The 22,195-nt window shown below is 51.1% G+C and overlaps 2 protein-coding genes across 5 annotated transcripts; one reads left to right on the top strand and one right to left on the bottom strand.

The window, feature by feature from the left end:
• Nucleotides 1–556: 556 nt before the first annotated feature.
• Nucleotides 557–9,618, bottom strand: ABI3 (ABI family member 3). Of its 4 annotated transcripts, none has more exons than XM_087825628.1 (8): nucleotides 9,502–9,618; nucleotides 5,022–5,189; nucleotides 3,840–4,016; nucleotides 2,552–2,637; nucleotides 2,276–2,371; nucleotides 1,920–2,086; nucleotides 1,295–1,450; nucleotides 557–970 (listed from the first exon to the last, which is right to left on the bottom strand). In XM_087825628.1, exons 1-8 carry the CDS (start codon nucleotides 9,616–9,618, stop codon nucleotides 807–809), a joined length of 1,131 nt encoding a protein of 376 aa, XP_087681754.1. In that variant the 3' UTR covers nucleotides 557–806. The 4 variants fall into 4 exon arrangements, with proteins under 4 accessions (XP_087681754.1, XP_087681755.1, XP_087681756.1 ...); XM_087825629.1 differs by having other exon boundaries at nucleotides 1,932–2,086; XM_087825630.1 differs by having other exon boundaries at nucleotides 5,040–5,189.
• Nucleotides 9,619–12,208: 2,590 nt separating this feature from the next.
• On the top strand, nucleotides 12,209–12,938 carry GNGT2 (G protein subunit gamma transducin 2). Its single transcript, XM_016215596.2, has 2 exons — nucleotides 12,209–12,362; nucleotides 12,799–12,938. The coding sequence occupies exons 1-2, from the start codon at nucleotides 12,279–12,281 to the stop codon at nucleotides 12,922–12,924; spliced, it is 210 nt and encodes a 69-aa protein (XP_016071082.1). The 5' UTR covers nucleotides 12,209–12,278; the 3' UTR covers nucleotides 12,925–12,938.
• Nucleotides 12,939–22,195: the final 9,257 nt, after the last annotated feature.

The raw sequence follows: 22,195 nt of genomic DNA, 5'->3' as shown, positions 1-22,195 counted from the left end.
GGACCTCGCAGCGGTGCCACGGTGTCTCCTCCGACCCCAGCCTCGTCTATGCAGCAAGACCAGGGACTTCACCAAAGTCGCCCTCGTGGGCTTGGCCCTCTGCGCCCCCCTACTTCCGTATGGAACAGAAAGCCATGATGTTTTAAAGCAGAGCCAGCGAAACCCAAGCCCCTCCTCGCTCTGGTGTCCCAGAGCAGAGCTATAAAGCAGGTGAAGGGGGAAGAGGTGACTGAGATCTCTGGCGCCGCAATCTGAGGGGTGAGGTGGTCTCTGTTCTCAGGAAGCCCCATTTAAGTGAGGGAGTTGGTCCCCACCCTTGGCAGAGTGCCAGCTTGAGGAACCAAGGCTGAACCAACAACAGGCAAAAGAACGGGGTGGGGCCCATCTGTGCAGGGGGCACCAAGAGGTCCATTATGAGGGCATGTAATGAGGGTGGAAGAGATGGAAGAGATGCTGCTAGGAACAGGCAGAGGGGCCTCAATAATTAGCAGGAGCCTTAGACTCAAAATGCCTTTCAGTCCCTCCTTTGGCCCCCCAGCCCTGCAGGGCAATCATCAGGAGTTCAACAGAGTTTTATTCAAAGTTGGCACTTGCAGCTGGAGACCCCACCCTCAGTGGACTTAGGGTCCTCTGTGGACAAGATCACCAGACTCCTTGTCTTCCAGTTCTTTCCTGTCTGCAGCAGGCATCTGGGCACTTCCTCTAGTCCAGCCTTGCTTGACCTTGGAGCTTGCTTTGGCCTGGGGCTTGAGGTTCACTCAGAGAAGAGCCTCTAGTCAGCAGCCCAGAGAGCCTCAGGCTGGCTGTCAGCAGCTGGGCTCCACGTAGTTACCTGGGAAGAATCCAGTCCCCTCTGAGCTGACACCCTCACACCAGCCATCGGAGTAGCGGCGAGTGATGCAGATGACAGTCCCCTCAGAGAAGGAGAGCTCGTTGTCCTTCTGGCCAGTGTATGGGTACAGTGTCACCACTGCAGGGCAGGAAGAGAGGGTGCCGTGAGAAGTGCCTCCTGCCCAGCCATGGGGGTCCAGGGGCCCATGATTCTAGGGAGGCAGGAGGTACTTTCTCCTAGCCCCGGGGACCCTTCCCCAGCTCAGTTAATAATACCAGGCCGGCAGCTCTCTTCCCAGCTTGGTTTTAGACAACTGGATAAACATTTGCTCAGTTCATCAGAAAATGGGTAGGGACGGGGGGAGGACAATAGGCCCAGATTGCCTCTGGAGTAAAAGGATGGGGGGGGGGGGGACACCCTGATGTTGGAATCTGGTTTCCTTCAGTCCCAGTAGTCAGGTACCTTTCTCTAAGTATGAAGCAGGGACCCAGCTAGGCTCTTCCGGCCCAAAGCCTGGTGGAGGTGGAGGGGGCATTTCCAGTTCGTTTATGTCCAGGATTGGAGGAGGGGGCAGGTCCAGCGGTGGGGGCAGGTCCAGTGGTGGGGGCAGCTCTAGGGCTGAGAAGGAAAGCAGAAAGGAAACTCCTGTTCAAGAGGAGGGCACCAGGATCTGCCTGCTTTGTGGAATCCTCCAGTCCTGCCCATCCTGGCCTTCCCACACTGCCTCCAGGGCAGAGTAGGTGCTCCCTGAACACAACCTTCGGACAATGTAGTGTAGTCAGACTCTGCCGCTACACTGGGTGGCTGTTGGGCAAGTCACCCAACCCCTCATCCTCAGCCTCATCTGTTAAATGGGGGTGTGAAGATCCTCTTAGGGCTAAATTTAAGTGAGAAAACGGGTGAGCCTTCGAATCCAAGGCCTGGTCTAAAGTAGGCGCTAAGTTAGTTCGCTTCCTCCGCCGCCGGTCTCCTGCTACCCTCGCTTTGGACAAAGCGTTCACTGAGGTGCGCCGGGTGAGATCCAAGCGGGTGGGGAGCAGCCTGGGGAGGTGAGAGGGACCCCACGCTCAGGCTCGGAGGGGAGGGCGGAGCTCCTTACCTGGCGGGGGCGGGGACAGCGCCTGCGGCGCAGGGGGCGGCGGGCCGACGCCCGGGGCGGGCGGAGGAGGTGGGGCCATGGAGCTGGGGGCAGGCGGGGGCGCGGGGGCGGCCTGCCCCTTGGTCGTGGGGGTCCCACCAGCACCTTCCGCACTGCTGGACCTCAGAGAAAGCAGGGTCGTTTGCTTTGGGGAACACCTTCCCCAGCCGGGCATCCCCAACCGGCCTTGCCCCTCGATTGTAAGCCCCGCCCTGTCGTCCTCAGTAGTAGGCGCGACGGCTGGCAGGAGGCCCCCCCCGGCCCCCCACCCACGGCCACTCCCAGCTTGGGCTCGTGGGGCTCACCCGGCCGAGGCCAGTGAAGAGGCAGAGGAGGCGGCGGAGAGCTTGCCGTCGGGTACCACCGGGGGCTGCACCGGCTCGGGGATCCGGGGAGCCCTCCTGGGGGGGGGGCAGGGTGTCGTCAGTGCGGGGGGTGGGGGGGCGGCTTCAGCGAGCAGCGGTCAGGTGCGGGGAGGAGGGGCAGCTGGCAGAGGAGGAAGTTTGGCGCCTGGCGGAGGCGAGGGTGGGGGAGCAGTCTCGGGGTCCCGCGAGGCTGGTCTGGGCGTCAGCGAGCCTCACCCCAGAGTCGCAGCGGCGGGTGTGGCGGGCGCCTTGATGCTCTTGCGAGACAGGGTCCCGGTCCTCGACAGCTGCGTGCTCAGATCCTGCGGTAGAGCGGGGGGCTGGGCTGACACCGTCCCCGCCCCCCCCAGCCCCCTCACCCCACAGAGGAAATGGGGGCGGGCGGACAAGAGCCGGGAGGCAGGGCCCGGGCACAGCAAGTTCCCACTTCCACTTCCCGGCCCGCCGCGGGCCCCACGGAAACCAGAGCACAGACGGTCTGAGGGCACTTCCCCTGCGTGGCCTCAGCGCCTGCGGGGGCCACGCTCTCACCCCTTCCCGGTCCCTCGCTCTCAGAGACCCCAACCCCAGCGTGGGCGGAGGAAGGCGTGGGAAGGGAGGGGACCATCGCACTTAGAAACGTGCCGCCCGCCCGCGGCAGGCCTGTGGACCTGGCTCTGAGTGCAGCGCAGGGCGAGCAGGGCATTTAGAGTGGGGTGTGCCGGTGACAAAGTGCAAACCCACGTGCAGGAGAGCACCCCTGTTATGACGGTCCCCCCGAGAGTAGGTACGCAGGGAATGGCTCTCTGCTCTACATCGATAGGGACAAAACAGGGATTTGAGCTGAGTCAGAAAGCATTTAAGTAGAAAGACAGTAGAAAGAACTTACTGTGGGGAGCCCTGGTGACTGAAGGAGGGAATTTAGTTTCCCCCTTTTTGGAAGAGGTATGGTAAGGATATGGGGGGATGGGTCACTCAGGTACAGAGGAGCTTTAATCTGGCCTGGAATATTGGAGTTTGGGGACAGGAATTGATAAAATGGGATAGGGGTGTCGTCCTCTCCCCCCTCTCGGGATGGGCAGAGAAGAAAATGCTAGTCTTGCTCCCTTGTCTTATGTCCCTTTTGAGTGGCTGCCTCCCTGCCCCTTCCCACCCAGCAGTAGCTCTGGGGTGACTTCTCAGTGAGATGACCTCAAACCTCCAGACAGAGGAAGTTGCTGTTCTCATGTGGTTGGGGAGCTGTTCTCATGCACACCCTGACAACCTGCCTTCCTCTTGCCCTTCACACACACAGTACCCACTGCTCAAATGTCACTCTCAGCAGATCATTTGAGGAGAGCATAAAGGCCAGTTCTGGGGGGGGGTGTCCTGAAGGATTTTTGAAGAGGGTCTCCTCCTTAGGGTTGTGCCTTCAAGGAGTGGGGGCAAGAACATGGGTATGCAAGAAGACTGGGGGCCTGGAGAGAAGGGAGCCATGAGGCAGAAGACGCGGTTGTGGAGAGAGAGGAGGGGCCCCTGTCCTTACCTTGATCCCATGGCCAATGTCATCCAGGCAGCCAAAGTTGAGGGGTTTCCTGAAGTAGGGCGTGAGGGGAGGTAGGCTCTCGGGGGCGATGATTTTCTGGCTAGGGGGCAGCCGCTGGACAGTGGCTAAAGTGCCTATTTCCCTTCGGGCCACCTTCTCCATATGCATGTTCACCATCTGTGTGACAGGATTTGAGGGGACAGTGAAGGGGGCTCTATATAGGACCTTCCCCTTAATGGAAGAAGAGGCGAGAGACGGGTGGGTGTAGGACCGTGGGAGGCAATGAGGTCGAGAAGGAGTGAGTTTTGTCCCCAAAGCCACACAGCATTTGGCAAGAGTGTTGCCAGGGGAAGATGGAGCCACTTTGGAGCAACTTCCTGGTGGAAGAGAATAGTAGTTATTCTTAGCTGAGCAGGAACCAGAGGCAAAGAGAAAACGGCATCCCTGGGGATGTCTGGGAGAGACTGAAGCACCGGGCTGGCTTGGGGCTGGGAGGAAAGAAGTGGCTGAGAATTGTGGCAGGGTCAGCTCTCCCTTTTGAGGGACAAATAAGCGAATAATTTCCTCCTGGGATGTTCTGTGGAGAAACCTCCAGCACTGAGAGGGTAGGAACTCCCATCTGCTGGGATGAGAGGAAGACACACCCACACTGGGCATGGGGCTGCCGCGCAGGCCCGGCCGGTGTGTGGCTGGATCTGTGCGTGTGGTTAATGGGGCAATTATTCCCCAGCCAAGGATCCAGGAAGGAAGGAGGAGGGTGTGTGTAATAGGTGGGTGGGGGACACTATGGTGGTAGCAGTGCTTCCAGGGCTGAAGATGACCTTGCCAAGCAAGCACTCTGGGTCTAGGACATTTTATTAAGTCATTGTGTTGAGATGGAAACAAGGTCCACTTTGCCTCTTTCCTGGACTATGCAGCCGCCGTGATTAGTCTACTTTCTAGCACAGGATAGAATTCCGAGAAAGAGCGAGCTCTGTCTTCAGGGAGTACCTAGTCTGATGGGGCGGCAAGGCCCAGCACTGACACAGGTACCAAGATGCTTGGGAATCTTAGTAAGTTTTCGTGGTGGGGTCAGGCATTTGGGTGTGGAAAAAGGCAGAAAAGAAGTTTTACTGGAGAAAATGCCCAAGTGGAGCTGAAGAGTTGGGGGCTTTATGCAAGAAGCCTTCGCACATTCCTTACCTGGCCCAGTGTGCTCACACGAGCTTCCACCTCTCGCAGAGCGACTGCCTGCAGGTCCAACATGCGCAAAGTGTTCCCGGCCAGGTTGCCCACTTGGTAGGCCACGCTGGCCAGGGCCTGGGTGGTAAAGGCCCTGGTCTCTTCCAGGGCCTTCCGCTTGTCTGTGGCCTGAAATATAGAAAGTCTTGGTCTGAGGCCAGCACATTCCACTGATCCTTTGCTGGACAGGTGGGATGGGAGAGGGTATAGGGGAGGTGGGGGTTGAATTGGGAAAAGCAACAACCCTTAGATGTTTGAAGTATTTTTCATAAGAATGTTGTTGCAATTAGAGGGACTCAGGGGACATCAGGAAAGCAAATCTGTAGCCCCAGGGGAATGGGGGCAAGGGAAGGGAAAGATACACCTCTTCAAATAGTCAAGCTGAGGATTAACCCTACCACCTTCTTGAGGCTTGGGGAAGGTAATGGGTAAATAGTAGAAAGGAGAGAGGAGGCCAATACTGGTTGGAGGAGATCTCAAACTTAAAACCAACCAAGCAACATCAGGCCCTCATCTTAGACCTTCTAATCAGAATCCCACAGGGAGTGAGACTGATGAGTTTGTGCCTTTAAAAGCTCCCCAGGTGACTCTTGTGCTTTTTCTTTAACTCCACTCTGCAGTCGGGTGTTTAGGGAACAATGATTTGGTCCATTTTGTAGAAAAGGAAACTGATACCCAAAGATAGTGACCTCATTCATTCCTTCGAATAGTTCCCCATACATGGGAAATGAAATCCAAACTACTAACCATGGCTTATATGGACCCCACAAGACTGGGTCCTGTTTTCACTCTCATCCCCTATCACCCACTCTCTCACTCCCCTCCAACCACATTGGCCATTGGATTTCTGTTCCCTGATCAAGCTAAGGTTGTTTCTACCTCAGGGCCTTTGCACTTTTACTTTTTTCAAGAAATCTTATTAAGTCTCAGCTCCTCAGAGACACCTTTCCTCACCACCCTATGGTTTTCCCTAGCCCACTTCAGTATCTGCTAGCAATTACTCTATTGTCTTTTCTTTAAAGCACTTAACGCTATCAGCAATTACTTATCTCTTTACTTTATTATCTACCACACACACTAAAATGTAAGCACAGTGAAGGCAAGGAGCTTGCTTGTTTTATTCTCAATCTCATACTGGTATAGTGTCCCCGACACAAACTATAATAAATATGCACTTGAGTTAATTAGTGGATTTAATGTAAACCCAAATACTTGCTGGGCATCTTCCCACTGCATGCCAGGCACTGTGCCAAGGGCTAGGCAGGGTCACACTGCCAGCCAGTGGTAAAGGGGTGGGTAGGGAGTGGCTTAAGACAGAAGAGGGATTTTTTTCAGCCCCAGATCAGACTGTGAGGGTTGGAGCAAAACTCTGGTCATTTGATTCCCCAGGCAGCTTCCTCATCTCTGGTTGGGTCATGGAGTTGCTGAACTCTAGCCTGTACCTTTGTGGGGGTGGGGAGGTAAGTCCAGGGCAGACAAGGCTGCACTCAGGTGCTCCTCAAAGCCAGCCAGTGGAGAACAGACCTGGAACCTATCAGAGCAGGGTGCTCAGAGAGATCTGGGGGACTTCAATGTAGCTTGAGTTAGGCTGGAGCCAAAGGGCAGACCCAGAACCTTCTGAGCTGCCCCTCCTGTGACTCGTCTCAGGAGTCCCTCCCTGCCTTTCTGTTCCAACACCAGTTAGGATGCTTATTTGAGGCAATTTACATTTTGTTCGCATATATAACCAAGTGCCTTGGAAAAGCAAACAATCGACCCAGGATTTTTTTATTGATTTTTTTTTTTTTAGAGAGAGAGACAGAGAAAAACCTGAAACCTGGGTATGTGTCCTGACCAGGAATCAAACCCCCGACCTCTCAGGGTACTGGATGACTCTCCAGCTAACTGAGCCACACTGGCCAGACCAACCCAGGGTGTTAAAACCAGAAAGGATATCAGGTCTTGTTCTAGTTCAAGACCTTCCTTTAATAAGTGAGGAAATGAAGGCCCAAATAGATCAGTGACTACCTCTTTGGTCTCCACCCAGATTTCTTAGCTCAACTCTCCTGTACGGCTCCCTCCCGGGACTGGCATGTGGATTTTTTCCATCAGTCTAAATAGAAAAATGTCTGCTTGGGCCCAGCTCTGGGAGGCTAGAAGCCCGTATGCCTACTAACCCTTTGGTCTTAGGCCAAGTTAGGCCTGGAGGTCAAAGTTTTGGGATCTATCTTCATGACTGACTGCTTATTTATCATGCAAATTACCCTGCCTGTAAAACCCCTGGACCCTGACAGAGAACTCTGCAGTTGACCCCATTCCCCATGGGTTTCCTGACACCTGCTTGGGGTGGATGGAGGGGTGGGGGAGGACAAGGGGCCTGGAAATGGGGCCTTGTTAAAGAGCAGTTCTGAGAAGTCATCCAAACCCTTCCCAGGCATTTGCCCTTCAGACAAAAATCCTCAGAGATGCCAGAAAAGGTCATTGGTTGTGTGGTCTGATAGTTAGTGTTCTGCATGAAAGAAACACGAATCCAGGGCTGTTCCACCTCCAAAGAATTGACTTTTGTTATCTACATGTGATGATGATGATAACAGTCACTCTGCCAGTCATCTTGGCCTTCTCAAGGGGCAGGCACTGGGCTAAATGCTCCAGTACACGATCACACTTAACCTGTGTAAAGAATCAAGGGGCAACTTGCCACAGGTCCCACAGTTGGTAGTTGGCAGATTTGGAAATTGGACTTTTGTCTTTATGTCTTCAAATCCCGTGTGCACACTGTGTGCAAATGAGAACCCACCTGACAGTGTGTTGAGATGTGCAGAAGTTATTGAAGGAATGGGAAGGACCACCTCCGCCCTTTATCATCAGGAGGAGCGGGCCTGCCAGTGCCAGGAGAAGGGAGCTGGCTTACGCATTCTGAAATTACACCCCGGGTAGTGTTTTCAACTAAAGTTTTGTTGGATGGACTCTGGAGTCAGAGATGCATTTGAATCCAGGTTTTGCCACTAGCTTGAAAACCTTGGGAAAGCAAGTTCACCTTCTGAACCTCAGCCTCCTGGTTGTGAAATGAGAGTCGTGCTCACCTCGAAGGATTAGCGTGGGGACTACAGGAGGCCCAAAGTAAGGAGGCCGAGCATTTTCACTGCTCTTATCATTGACTCTCTTTAATCTGCCACATTCCCATAAGCACTTGCTCCTTTTACTATTCTTTTTCAACACTCTTGTTAATCTGGGATGCCCCTGTGCCTCATCTCAGTAATCAAGCGACAGTTTGAACAGGTTAGAAAAATGAAGTTTTGCCCAAGGGGTAACAGGATTAGTGTGTAGCTCTTCAGGGAGCAGAGCAAACTGAGGACAGAGAGTGCAAGTAAATTATCTTAAAGTCACACAGCATGTCAGGGAGGCAGGAAGGTGGGGAGCTCAGCTTCAGATGTCAGGTGCTTCAGATGCTCAGCTTCGGCAGCCTAGGCTGCTGTTTCCAAACTATGTGACCTTAACCAAGTCACCTTGCCTCCCTGCGCTGCTGTTTGCTCATCTATGAAATAGAAACGATATTGTCTCACAAGGTGGTCATTAGGATTAAAGAAACAGCAGGGGTGTCCAGTCATTAAGTTTTTCTCCTTCCTCTTCCCTTGACCCAGGAATCCACATGCTCAGTCCTGGCACAACCAAGCAATTTAGAAAACTGCTCTAAAATGCTGCTATAGCCCGGCCAGCATGGCTCAGCAGTTGAGCATGTACCTAGGATCCAGGAGATTGAGGTTCGATTCCCGGTCAGGGCACATTCCCTGGGTTGTGGGCTCGGTCCCCAGTCGGGGGGCGGGTAGGAGGCAGCCGATCAATGACTCTCATCATTGATGTTTCTATTTCTCTCTCTCCCTCTCCCTTCCTCTCTCTGAAGTCAATAAAATATTTTAAATAAATAAAAATAAGATGCTGCTATATCTTCACCCTTGGCTGGCAGCCTGGTCTCTGCAGTCACGTTCATCTCCTGGCCTCGGTGTCAGACCCCCTCTCTTTAACCCAGCCTAGTCTGACATCTCTCTGCTCTCCCGCTCTCCCTGGTCCATCTCAAGTTCACTACCATGTGTGGGAAGTCCTCACCTAGAGCCAGCCTAAAAATGAAATGATGGCACCAACATTTGTGTGAGGACAAGCCTTTGGGCCTGTGGATTTGAGTGAGAGGCTGGGAAGGAGACGAACCTAGGGTTCATCTGATAACAGCGTGGAATAGCGTCTGAGGCTTTGGGAGAGAAAGGCCCAGTGGGGGCTTGGGTAGCATGGGGTCACGGTTACAGTTTGGGAGACTGGGTGGAAGCTGAGGCCTGGGGCAGGAGGATTTCTCACTTGAAGCCCCTGACAAGCACCTGTCAGGATGGTCCCCATGGCCTTGCCCTGGGGCTGGCCTTGCCCAGGGCCCCTCCAGGGGCTGGGGCGTCGGGGCCTGTGCCCATCTGCCTACCTGCGCGTAGTTGTCTTCGCAGTAGTCAGCGACTCGCAGCAGGGCCGTGTGGTTGCCCCGCAGAGCCTCGCGGCCCGTGGGGATCTCAAACTCCTGCAGCTGCTGCAACTCCGCCATCGCCCCCAGCCTCTGCCGGCTCCCCGGGGAGCTACTGGTTTTGTGCCTCACCCTGCCCTTGATTGGTCGCTCTGCCTTCCCTCTCTCTCACTGCTTTTGGTTTCCTCTTCGTGAGAGACACAAACCTGCTTGCAAAGGTCAGGCATGCTCATTCCCGGACAAGAGGAAGTCAGTCCCTGCTCCCTGGGCCTGCGCCCTTCTGTCCCCTGCCCAGAGGAAGGGGAAAGCCAGTGGCCCCTTTGGGGGCCCAGCCCCTCAATCCCTCCCAACAGAGGAAGCCAAGGTCGGGGCGTCTGTGATTGCTCCCTGGGCCTGGAGAGGAAACTGTTGGGGGGGTAGATTGTGGAGGAAGGGGGTTGGCCTGCTGGGGGGGGCGTGGAGATGGATTTTCCACTCATGGAAGGGGAGGAAAAGGCAGAGGGTGGGGGCTTCCTTGGGAAGCCCAGGGATGAGTCACCAAGGGACAGGCGAGTGGAGGGTGGAGAGGATATGGAGACCAGTCACGCTGCGGGCCTGTAGGGTGGCAGAGCAGCAACAATGGGAAACAGACAACGCAGCCGCCAGAGCCCCACTGAACACCAGGAAGATACAGAGGTCCCTGGGCAGTGTTTTCAAGCCTCTGCAGTTTTGTGCGATGAAGACCTTGTGTACATGGATTATGCTCGATGAGGCAGGAGGAGGTGAAACGGACCAAGTGTAATGTGAGGGACTCAGATTAGACAACAAGAAGGACTTGACTTTCAGAAGCACCAGGTTCAAGTTCCAGATGAACTGGTCGGGCTTAGGAAGCAGCGGTTGATAGAGCACTGCGCCGGCCTCAGGAGGTAGGTGCTCTGTTTCCTGTATTAATGGGGAGTTGGGCTAGATGACCTCCAGGGGCCGGTCCTGGTCTCCGGTTCTTAGAGATCCCGGATCTGGGGAAATTAGGATGGATCCTGGGACTCCTCCCACCCCGCCCAGCACCCAATGTCATCCTGGAGACAGATGAAAAAGAGGATCCCTCACTGACCATATTGGCCCCTTAACATCTGCTCCTCGAGAGGGTCCCCTTGTCATTGGACTGAGCTGCACCAAGCAGCAGCTCAGTGTCTGTCATCTTGGGTGGTTCTGGGAGGAGACCAAGAGAAAAATCAAGATATGTGCCCTATGCTGAGGGCAACCCACATCCAGGGCTCAGCAGGAGGCAAGGAGGCAGAGAAGCATGGACATGGGTGTTAGATGTGGCCATGGCCCCAAGTGCTAATTGACACAGCATCCTATGTGAGTACTTTTTTTTTAAGTTTTTAATTTTTTTAAAATATGTTTTTATTGATTTCGGAGAGAGGAAAGGAGAGGGACAAAGAGATAGAAACATTGATTAGAAAGAAACACCGATCAGCTGCCTCCTGCCACCCCCTACCTGGGATGGAGCCCATGACCCGGGCATGTGCCCTGACTGGGAATCGAATTGTGACCTCCTGGTTCATGGGTCGACACTCAACCACTGAGCAACACCGGCCTGGCAGTACATTTTTATTGAACAAATGAATGAAGAGCGAGTTGGGAGAACCCTATAAAGTGGGGCTCCAATCAGGAACATGAAATCTTCTTGGGTGAAGGAACTTAGGAGCTGGTCCAGGACTTGCCTCATTGGGAGGGGAAGAGAGGGCTGGAGGGTGAGAACTGGGGTATAGGCTCTAAGCCAGAGGGGTCACTAGAGGAGTGCAGCTCATGCAGGGGGCAGGGGGTCTGTTCTGGTGGCAGTGAGAGCCTGGAGGCTCAGGCTGATGGATAGGCTTAGAACCTTGAGCCTATGATCAGCTTAGGCATCAGATTTGGGCTTCCAGACCATCTGCTTTATCCAAAGACTTTCAGCTGATGAGAAGCTGGGTGGCTCAAACACCATATTGCCTGGGTCGGGCACAAGTGACTTGAAGTGCACGCCCTTTCTTGGCAGGTGAGTGGGGCTGGGGTTGTACTGGGCTGGGATCTAGTCTTAGAATTATTGAGGTTAGGCTCCTGACAGGCCTTCCTGATAACTGTGTAATGATGATGATAATAGTAATAATAAGAAATGTATTGTGTTCATTATGTGCCAGGCAATGTATTAAAATATTCTAAATGCATTATTTTTTAGTACTTGCAATACTCGTATACGGTAGATACTATTATTATACCCATTTTGCCAATGGGGAAACTAAAACTCAAGGAGGTTGAGTGACTTGCCTAAGGCCACACAGCTTGGAAGCAGCAGAGCTGGGATCAGAGCTAGAGCCTAACAGGCTCCAGAGCCCTTCTCTTAACCACTAGTGTTCCCTTTCCCCTGATAGGACCTGGAATTTCCTTAAATCTCCTTCACTGAAAGAAACTCTTTTTCTCTCTTTTCCCCAAGCTCTGAGTCCTGTTTCCTCCATAGACAGGCCCTTATCTGAGAACAGAGATTGTGCCTCCCCCATCAGATTGGGAGCATCCTCTTCTCTTGAGCTAGATTCATGATGGAGGTGGGGTGGGGAGCATGCAGTGAACATAGGGTGAGCAATAAGGGGCCTGAGGTGAGGGACATGAGGGGAAGAGAGTAAAAGTAGAGGTATAGAGAGTGCAGAGGAGGGAGCTGGGGGAGCCCAGGGGATTTGCAACCCAGGCCACAAAATCCTGTCCAGGACCAGGTCTGTCCGGGCAGGATGGCCCAGGAGCTCAGCGAGAAGGAGCTACTGAGGATGGAAGTGGAGCAGCTGAAGAAGGAAGCGAGGAACCCAAGGGCTCCGGTGAGTCTCCCCTTCCCTCCCCGGCTCCCTCTTCTCCATCCCCTCCATCCCCTCCTATTCCTCATGGAGCTGGGACTCGGAGGAGGCAGTGATGGACAAGGGGGGTGGCACCTCCCCAGGACAGCAGAAGGAGAGGAGGTGCCTCTGGGATGGGGTAGGATGTGGAAGGAGGCTGGGGTTTGACTCATGGAGGTGCACAGCAGAGAGCCTCTGGGCCTGTCCAGCCCTGTCTCCAGGCAGCGTCCCTTGCAGGTAAGTCAGGTTTTGTGGCTCTGGACAAGGAACTGACCCCCTCTCACACCTGCCTGCCCCTTTCACCTTCCTCCTCTCTGGCCACTGTCTCCGCCCTGCCCAAAAGCCTGTTTTCTTGGGACTGACCAAGTCATGGATCCTGAGCAATAAACAAGGGTTGGAACTTTGCTTTGCTTTCTCGCAGATTTCCAAGACAGGAAGGGAAATCAAGGGTTATGTGGAGGCCCACGCAGGGAACGACCCTCTTCTCAAAGGCATCTCTGAGGACAAGAACCCCTTCAAGGAGAAAGGCACTTGTATGATAAACTGATGGCACCAGAGCCCCTCACCCTGACTGACTGTCCCTCCTCAGCCCCACTCCTCACCCAGAACCAACTGTGCTGGGACACCCGAGAATCAATGAGCTTCCACCTTCTCTCAGTCACAGAATAGGTAAAGAGACCTGGCTGCATGCACCGTGAATCCATTTCCCAAGCCCACTTTCCACTCTTTTCTGCCATTACCTCCCCCGCCTGCTGGGTCCCTGTTGAGCCCACTTGGAAACACTCTGATCTTCTAGTTCAGCAGCTGGCCCTGTGAGTGGTGGGGTCTGAAAAGCCTGCAATACCCTGAGACCCCAGAGGGCAGGCTTAGGAGACACTTACTCCTCCTTAGAGCTTCTCCCAGTTTCCCCCTTCACCTCATCCTAGGAACCAGCGTTTCCATCGGGGTAGTTGGGGTTGAGGGCTGGAGTCAGGAGGCTCTTTGTCCCATCTCATGTTCAATCTTGTGGTCCTCCTCCGAGTCATTTAGATCAGCCCAGATGGCCTGATAACAAAAAGAGTTTGCAAAGTCATGATTTCATGATTTATTTAATATGATCGAGGTCTTTTGTGCCCTGGGCACCAGGGATAGAAAAGTGAACAAGACTAACGTGGCTTCTATTTTCATGGAATTTAGCAGGGAAGACATGGAACAAAGAGTTTATAATTAAATCAGTAAGTGTTGCTATGGGGAAAGAAAAGCCGAAGGTGGTGTAGACACACACAGCAGGCAGACAGACATTTGGGGCAAGGAACAAGGTGACCTGAACTGTTGCAGGCCAGTGGGGCGAGGGCAGAACTGGAAGTGGTTAACCTTGAGGCTGGAGAGGGAGACGGGGATCAAGTGTTAAAGCACTTTGCTTGGAGCTCAGGTAAGAGCTCTCTCCTTTATTTATTTTTTAAAATATGTCTTTATTGATTTCAGAGAGAGGAAGGGGGAGCGAGAGAGTTGAAACATCAATGATGAGAGAGTCATTGATCGGCTGCCTCCTGCACGCCCCCTGCTGGGGATCGAGCCAGCAACCCGCGCATGTGCCCTGACGGGGAATCAAACCTCGATCTCCCGGATCCTAGGTCGATGCTCAACCACTGAGCCACCCCGGCCAGGCAAGAACTTTCTTCTTTACCTTCAAGGCAATGCAAAGTCTAAGAAGGTATTTAAATAGTGGAGAGATAGGCTCTGAAGAGCAGAAGGGAGGCTGGATCCTGCTAAGGGCTGGGGTACAATGAAAAAGAGACTGATTTCTGGGCCTTGTTAGCAGAGCAATTACTGTCTAAAGGAGCCACAGACACACACTCAAAGAGGGTCTGTGTGGAGTATGAGGGGACCCCCTAGGAGGGCTACCTAATCCAGCTGAATGGGTGTGTTGAATCCCGGGAGGGCTGACAGGAAAGGCCTGTCAGCTGTTCCTGGATCTGATCAGAGCGCATCCGGCAGCCTTCTGACAGCACCTCTTCTTTGCAAAGCGGTGTCTCCTAGCTGGCACCAAACTGGGCTTTACCAGGCTAGTGCGTTATTCTGATGATGTTGATGGGCACATGGCAAGATCAGCAAATCCTGTTGACATTAACCCCTTGCCTTACTTCTTTTTAAAAATTCAGTAGTTTCATTTTGAAATCATTTTAGATTTACAGAGTTGTAAATCTAGTTCAGCGTTCCCACATGCTTTTCACCCAGCTTCTCCTAATGTTAATATCTTACATAACCATGATACTTTTATTAAAACTAAGAAATTAGCATTGGTACAATGCTATTAACTAAGCTCCAGACTTTATTTGAATTTCCCTAGCTTTTCCACTAGTGGCGTTTTTCTGTTCCAGGATCCACATACACTTAATGTCTTGCTTATTTCTACTGGGAAGACCTTCTAGGAGATAGAATAGTCTAGGATACCATGGCTCGCTGGAAGACATTCCATAAGTCCATAGCTGGCAAGGACACGACAGCCAAGGAACACAAATCCAATTCCTAAATAAGTGCCGATTCCAGTGACAACTCTCTGTCCTCTCATTGACCTGGCTGGTTATCTTGAGGTCTGGTGTTATATGAGGGGCTCAGGATTGTCACTGTTGCTGGCTCATTGGTGAAGTTGTGCTGGTTTTGATGAAGGAAAGCCCATGCTTGTCCACTCATGCATAAGCTGTATTCCTACCTCTCTAGCTGCTTTATTTCATGAGCCTCAGTCAGCTCAGTGGGATTATAAAGAGCCTCTTGTGCAGGGAGCTTTCTGGTAAACCTGTTCATGACACTTGAATATTTTCAGCATCTGAGCTTACCCTAAGGGGACCAGCCACATAGCTCTCTCCAGATATCCTGTCTTCAGTCCGTCAATTGTGCTCTAACACCCGATCATCTGACCAGAACCTTAATTGCTTCCCGGGAATCAGAGAGGTAGGAATCCCTTTCCCTAATAACTTTCAGGGCCAGCTGAGAAGGGCAGTTCCCAGAGAAAGTGGAATCACTGGGATCCAGGCACTCAGAGGAGATTAGGAACTGAATCAGATAAGTGGATTAAGAACCGAGAGAAGGTGATGAGTTGGAAAGATAATTGGGAAGTCAAATTTTCAGGGTTTAGAGATTGATTGAATGTTGGAGGATGGCCAGGGGACTTCAAGGATGATTTCAAGTTTCTTTCTGGGATGACTAAATGAATGGTGGTGTCACCAACTAGAAAGCCCTCTCCACCAGCTGACTAGAGATTTCCCTGGGCTTCTCCTCCCTTCCCTTGAGCCCTGTTGAGAATGGATGAGAGGTGACCACTGATAATTCAAAAGTAGGTGACACTGCTCAAGATGGCTGCATGGATCAAACTGAGAAGAAACTAAAAAGAGAACTTGGAGAACATCAGCAGCTCAGGCTGGGGTGGAGGAAGAAAGGCCATGAAAAGGGAGGGTCAGAGGTGTGAGGCCACCAAGCAGACAACTGAACAACTGAAACTCTAATGATCCTGAGCAGTAAAATGATGTCAAGTCAGGAAAAGGAGGAAGAGAGGGGGAATGCTCCTGATTTCCTGGTCAACCTACATCAATCTGAATAATTCTCCAGGTTCAAATTGTCTATCGCCTTTCTTCCACGAGGACTCTACATTCAGAATGGGATTCCCAGACCTTAGCAGGAGGAGAGGGGAAGAGGGGAACAGCTGACTGGCTAATTCAGGGCTCAGCTTCTGAAGCTGGCTGAAGCTAGAAATCCTTCCTAGTGAATCAGACAGCCCAGCCCCTCCCACCCCGGTACCTCCTGGATCTCACCCCTGCAGCCTGGAGGGGTGGGGTCTTGTCTGCTAGGCATCTTGGTGCCTTAGACAGAGTTTGATTACGCTACTATGACCTCAGGGCCTCTAGGAAAGATAGTCAGAGCCCTCTGCCCCACCCTGTTTGATTCCCTATGAGCTTGAAGCCTGGGAACAAGAACAGCTTCATGGGCGTGTTCCACCAATACTGTCACATAGCTGTCACATGGGGCCTCCTGCTTAGAAGGGCCCTCTGCTTGCTTTAACACTCTGTTATAGCCGTCTTGAAATTCTTAATAATTTTTGCACAGGGGTCCCTACACATTTTCCTTTTGTCCTGGGCCCCATCTATTCTGTATCTGGTGCTGTGTAGGGAGACAGATGCCTGGTCCTGGTGGAGGAGGCAGGGCACTCATCCAGGAGCCGAGTTCAAAGTGGGGTTCAAAATAGCATCAAAACGCCCAGCTGGTGTGGCTCAGCGTTGAGCATCGACCTATAATCCAGGAGATCTTGAATCAATCCCCAGTAGGAGGCGTGCAGGAGGCAGCCGATCAATGACTCTCTCATCATTGATGTTTCTATCTCTCTCCCTCTCCCTTCCTTTCTCTGAAATCAATAAAAAACATTTTTTTTAAATAGCATCAAAACCATCCTACTCCCTGCCCTCCCCCGCCATGTCTGAAGCTGGGGTAGGGGAGACAACTCTGGGGTCCCCTTGTCCCCTCTCATTTTCCTGTTCTCTAGCAGACCACAGAAATGGGTGAAGTGGGCCACTCATCACCTGTAGCATCAGAGCTGAGGAGACAGGAACCAAGGAATCCAGGAGAGGAGAGGCCAAGAAGCTCAGTGGGCTTGCCTCTCCCTGCCCACTCCCCCATCCCATCTAATCAGATGCAAATACCTGAGATGCGATCTTCTATGTCTGTCACTCATTCACCAGTTTATCCCTTTGCTCTCTCTGCTAAGCCATTAGACTCATTGCCTCTCACCCCAGGGTTCCACAGCCTCCTGCGAAACTCCCCTCCTACCTGGCTCCCTTCACCCCACACTCCACTTGGCCGCTAGTGTATTCTCTGTGGTTCCCTTGCTCAAAACCCTTCTTGACTCTCCACCCTCTGTAAGACCAAGTCAAGACACCTGGGTTTAGCCTGCCCAGGTAGCTCAGTTGGTTAGAGCATCGTCCCAATATGCCAAGGCTGCTGGTTTGATCTCTGGTCAGGGCACATACAAGAATCAACTAATGAATGCATAAATAAATGGAACAACAAACTGATCTCTTCCCCCCCCCTCTAAAAAATCAATAAAAACAAAACAAAAAAGACTTCTGGGTTTAGCACCCAGGCCTTCCCACACCCGTGGGGCAGGCCCTGCTGACCTCTGGGGCCTCAGCTTTCCCCACCGCTCACCTCACCTGCCCCCAGGACTCCATATGGTGCCACGTCTCCACCTAGCTAATTCACAGTCACAACCCTGTTTAAGCATCACTTCTAGTAAGCTTTCCCTGACTCTCTTTCTTTTGTAAATGGATAACTAGGTCATTCAAAATTAGGCGGTTCAGAATTCTAGAGGTATAAAAGGGTACATGCTGAACAGCCCCCCCGCCCCGCATCAGGTAGCCTTTCAGGGGTGCCTTATGCATATACAAGCCAATACACATTAACGCTCTCCCCCTTTTACACAAATGGTAGACTTACATGCCATTCTGAGCTTTCATCTGGATTTTTTTAACCTTACCTAGTTGGATTTCACTTAACTTTGTGTCCCAAATATTCCTGAGCCTGTTGTTTTTCATTCCATACTCTACTTTAGTCTTCAATTTATCAATCAAGAGTTCAAGCTCTTTGAGGGCAAGAGTCAAGTCTTTGATTTTGATTTTTCTTTAATTTCTAGCTCCTAGAACATGGTAGGTGCCCAACAAATGGGTGTTAAATGACTCTGCCTGTTCTGTCCCTTACAGGCTTACTACATGGGAGGCATTGTGATAAGTGTTGTATATGCATTGCCTGATGTACAAAGAGTAGGCGAAAAAGATAATGAATGGGCCACACTGGGAATCTACCATAAAGGAGAGGCCAGGCTAGAGACAGACCTGGCTTCCCCAGTGGTCCTGGCGCTCTGCCCTCTGTTGGTGACTTTGGTCAGGGACAACATACTGCAGGCGCCATCTTCTGGAAAATGCGTTCTTGGGGGCCCTTCAAGGGAATAAAACCATTGGAAGGGTCCCCTCAGACTGTTGGTGAGGAGAGAGAGGTTGTACCTGAGCCATGGGGGATGGAAAGAGAAGGAACTGTGGAGGGGGTTTCAGAGAAGCTAGGAGGAGAGGGACGGGGGGATGCTGGGGAGCTCATAAGTGTTTTAGCAAATGTGGGTTAAGTACCATTAGTGAGTTATGAAATAAATTTAGTAGACTGTAACCAACCTTTAAAAAATAAAGAGCAAAATATGAGTGTACTTTTACATGTAGTAAAGGTGAATATTGTCTCTTAAATTTTTGTTTCAGTTTTGTTTCTGCGTGTACTGGTTTGTGATCTAAAACAGACACCTTACTGAGGATCTTGGTAGAAATGAAAAAACAAACCAAATATGATGAAAGTCACTAGAGAAGTGATGAGAAAGATCCTGAGTGGAAGAGAGTAAAATCCTGAGTGGGTACCAGGATTCACAGCAGAATCAAACCTCAGGGCAGAAAGCAAGGTGACTTTTGTGAGGCCCAACTCCCACCTTCCTATATTCCCAAGACAAAGACCTTGGAGCTCCCCCAAAAGACTGCCAGGCATCAAAACTCAGAATTTCGCAAGCCTAGCCTGTTGATGGACAGCTCAAATTGTGGGGCAGTTCTTCCTATTTGCCCCTCTAACATCCACCCACGAGTTCTCCTTCGCCGCCTCTGTTGCAACCCTCTAAGTTTGTTTTCTTCCCCATATAAACATATGTTCTTTTCTCAAGAACCCGAGCTTCCTGAGTCATCACCACTCTGGTTGTCTTTCTAGCAGTTACCATTATTGAGCCTACTGTGGATCAGACACAGAGAAAATGACTTTTCAATTACTATTTTCCTGATTCTTGCAACACTGCTATGTAAAAGGCACCACCATTGTCCTTTTACAGATAAGGCTCACAATATTTATTTTCAATTTTTTCCAGCCCTATTGAGATATAATTGACGTATAACACATAAATTTAAGGTATGTATCATAATGATTTTTAAAAAAATATATGTTTTTATTGATTTCAGAGAGAGGAAGGGAGAAGGAAAGAGATAGAAACATCAATGATGAGAGAGAGTCATCGATCGGTTGCCTCCTGCATGCCTCCACTGGGGATCGAGCCCAAAAAACAGGTATGTGCCCTTACCAGGAATCAAGCCATGGCTTCCTGGTCAATCAACCACTGAGCCACGCCAGCCGGGCAACAATGATTTGATATATATTGCAAAATGGTTACCGTGACGAGTTTAGTTAATACATCCATCACCTCACATTGAAAATGTTACAATTTCTGAACATTTAAATTGCTTACCCAACTGCACCCAGTTAGTGGCAGGATGAAATTTATCAATGTCCTTGTGTGATGCCTGGAATGGAACCTGATCCTCCAAATGCCAGTTAGGCTGGCTCAGAGTAAAAGATCTTCATCCTGAGTCCATCTCTGTGGACAACGTTCAGCATTGTCATTCTGGTGAATGTGCAGTGATAGCTCATTGAGCTTTTAATTTGCATTTTTCTGATGACTAATTGTGTTTTGCATCTTTTAATATGTATATTAGTTATTTTGAATTCCTTTTTGTGTGTGTGAAGTGCCATTTCAAATCTTTTGCTATTTTTCCATTAAGTCTTATGTCTTTTCCCGTAATGAATTTTAGTTCTTTATATAATCTAGATAGAAGTTCTTTATCAGTTATGCATTCCAAATACTTTTTCCTATTCTGTGGCTTACCTTTTCACTTTCTTATTGGGGTCTTTGATAAGGAGAACATAGAATATCATACTAATATAATGACATACATCAAATTTTTAGAAGTTTCTGCGTCTTGTTTAAGATTTCCCCTACTCTGCCCAGCCAGCGTGGCCCAGTGGTTGAGCGTTGACCCATGAACCAGGAGGTCAGGGTTCGATTACTGATCAGGGCACATGCCCAGGTTGCAGCTTGATCCCCAGTAGGGGCCGTGTAGGAGTCAGTGGATCAATAACTCTCATCACTGATATTTCCCTCTCTCTCCCCTCTCCTTTCTCTCCCTGAAATCAATTAAAAAAAAAAAACATATTTTTTTTTAAAAAAAAGTTTTCCCTACTCTGGCATCTTGAAAATATTCTCCTATGTTGTCTTTCAAAAGCTTTATTGCTTTTCCTTTCAAAGGTCTACAGTTACATGGAATGTACTGCCCTGCTTAGTGTAAGTTAGGAGGAATTTGATTTCATATTTTTCCATAGGACACCAATTATCCCAGAATAATTTATTGAAAAGTAGGTCTTTTTCCCCACTGCCCTGTTGTACGACCTTTGTCATAAATCAGTTGTCCAAGTATGTGCAGGGCTGCGTCTGGGCTCGCATCTGGGCTCTCTATTCTGTTCCATTGGTATGTTTGCACCCGTATCCTTGCACCAGTATCACACTATCTCAATTCCTATAGTTTATAGTTAATAATAAGCTTTAATATCTGGTAGAGCAAGTCCTCCCATCTCTCATGCTTAGGTACTTTTGAGGCTGGGATGGCTCATACACACAAATCCATACAAACCTTTAAGGAGTGCGCGAGGCGGGGTGGGGTGCAGTGAGGGGTGCTCAGGGGAGAGATTCAGAGCAGTGCCAGGATCCTCTCCCTTACCACAGCATCTTCCCAAGGGGTGGGAAGTATAACCACAGTGCCAATCACCCTGGAGAGGGATCACAAATGCGTCAGCGGGCTCCCTCCTCACTTATCCCAGAGGGACAGACAGCTCTCAAAACCCAGATACCAACCCAAAGAAGACAGCACTCTGTGCACGTCTTTCCCCTGCTATCCCAGAGGTGCACCCTTTCCTGCAAATCACCTGGGCCTGGTTAGCACCCAGAACGTGGGTCCAGGGCAGACTCACCAACAGAGAGATTTGCTCAGCTCTGTTGGTAAGCCCTGTAGAGAGGTCCCTACCCACCTCTGGGGAGAAATCTGTATCGATATGATGAGAAACTCACAGCAGAGATGTTCTAACCCGCTGAGACAAACTGAAGAACGGATAGCTTAACTAAGGATTTTTTTATTATTATTATTATTTTTTTTTTCTGATTGAAAGACACCGAATGTAAGGCATAGGAAATATAGTCAGTAATATTGTAATAACTGTGCATGGTGCCAGTTGGTTACGGGAAATATCGGGGGGACACTTGGTAAAGTATATGATTGTCTAACCACTATGCTGTACACCTGAAACTAATACAGAATAAAACTGAATGTAAACTGTAATTGAAAAAAAAAATTTAAAGAATCTGAAAGAAAAAGACACAGAAAACCTCACTGCCTACGGCCTGCATACCGGAGAAGCAAAACAGGTACACACACTTCAGTATCAGACCCACTCACAGCCGGACTGGCCCCAAACTACACCCTGCTCCCCGCCTGTCCCTCCGGCTCGCCCCGGCTCGGCGGGAGCAGCTCCGCCGGCTCACACGGCGGGAGCGGATCGCGCCCGGCGCGCTGGCCAATAGGAAGAAGGATTCCCCGCAGCTTTCCGGGGGGACGGCGGGCGGGGGAGGGGTGTCGCCCAGTCCCGAGGACAGCCGCTGTTGCCCGCCCGAAGCAGGATCCCTGGGATCTTTCAGGTTCCTCCCTCTGTCCCCAGCGGGGTAAAGTCACTGCGAGTCTCCCAGGGACAGACGCATAGACTGTGCTGTCCCGACTTCTACGCATGCGCACTGCGACCCTTACGCAGGCCCTGAATTGAAAGCGCGTTGAGAGAAGGGGAGGGACCCTAAACTGCGGCCCGGGAGGTCACGGGGGCAACGGCACAGCCCAAGGTGGCCAAAGCTGCCAGGGGTCCCCAAAACGGGAATTGGAGAACCAAAAGGTTTAGAG

The sequence above is a fragment of the Miniopterus natalensis genome, chromosome 17, assembly GCF_054644295.1.
Source record: "Miniopterus natalensis isolate mMinNat1 chromosome 17, mMinNat1.hap1, whole genome shotgun sequence".
Lineage (NCBI taxonomy): Eukaryota > Metazoa > Chordata > Mammalia > Chiroptera > Miniopteridae > Miniopterus > Miniopterus natalensis.
Note: the sequence above shows the minus strand (reverse complement) of the source record. Positions and strands in the feature narration are given on the sequence as shown.

Coding starts and splice junctions, on each gene's coding strand:
- ABI3 (XM_087825628.1), bottom strand. CDS start 9,618: ATGGCGGAGTTGCAGCAGCTGCAGGAGTTTGAGATCCCCACGGGCCGC. Junction 2,638..3,839: donor ACATTGGCCATGGGATCAAG/GTAAGGACAGGG, acceptor GCTCTACCGCAG/GATCTGAGCACGCAGCTGTC. Junction 2,372..2,551: donor CCCGCCGCTGCGACTCTGGG/GTGAGGCTCGCT, acceptor CCCCCCCCCCAG/GAGGGCTCCCCGGATCCCCG.
- GNGT2 (XM_016215596.2), top strand. CDS start 12,279: ATGGCCCAGGAGCTCAGCGAGAAGGAGCTACTGAGGATGGAAGTGGAG. Junction 12,363..12,798: donor CGAGGAACCCAAGGGCTCCG/GTGAGTCTCCCC, acceptor GCTTTCTCGCAG/ATTTCCAAGACAGGAAGGGA.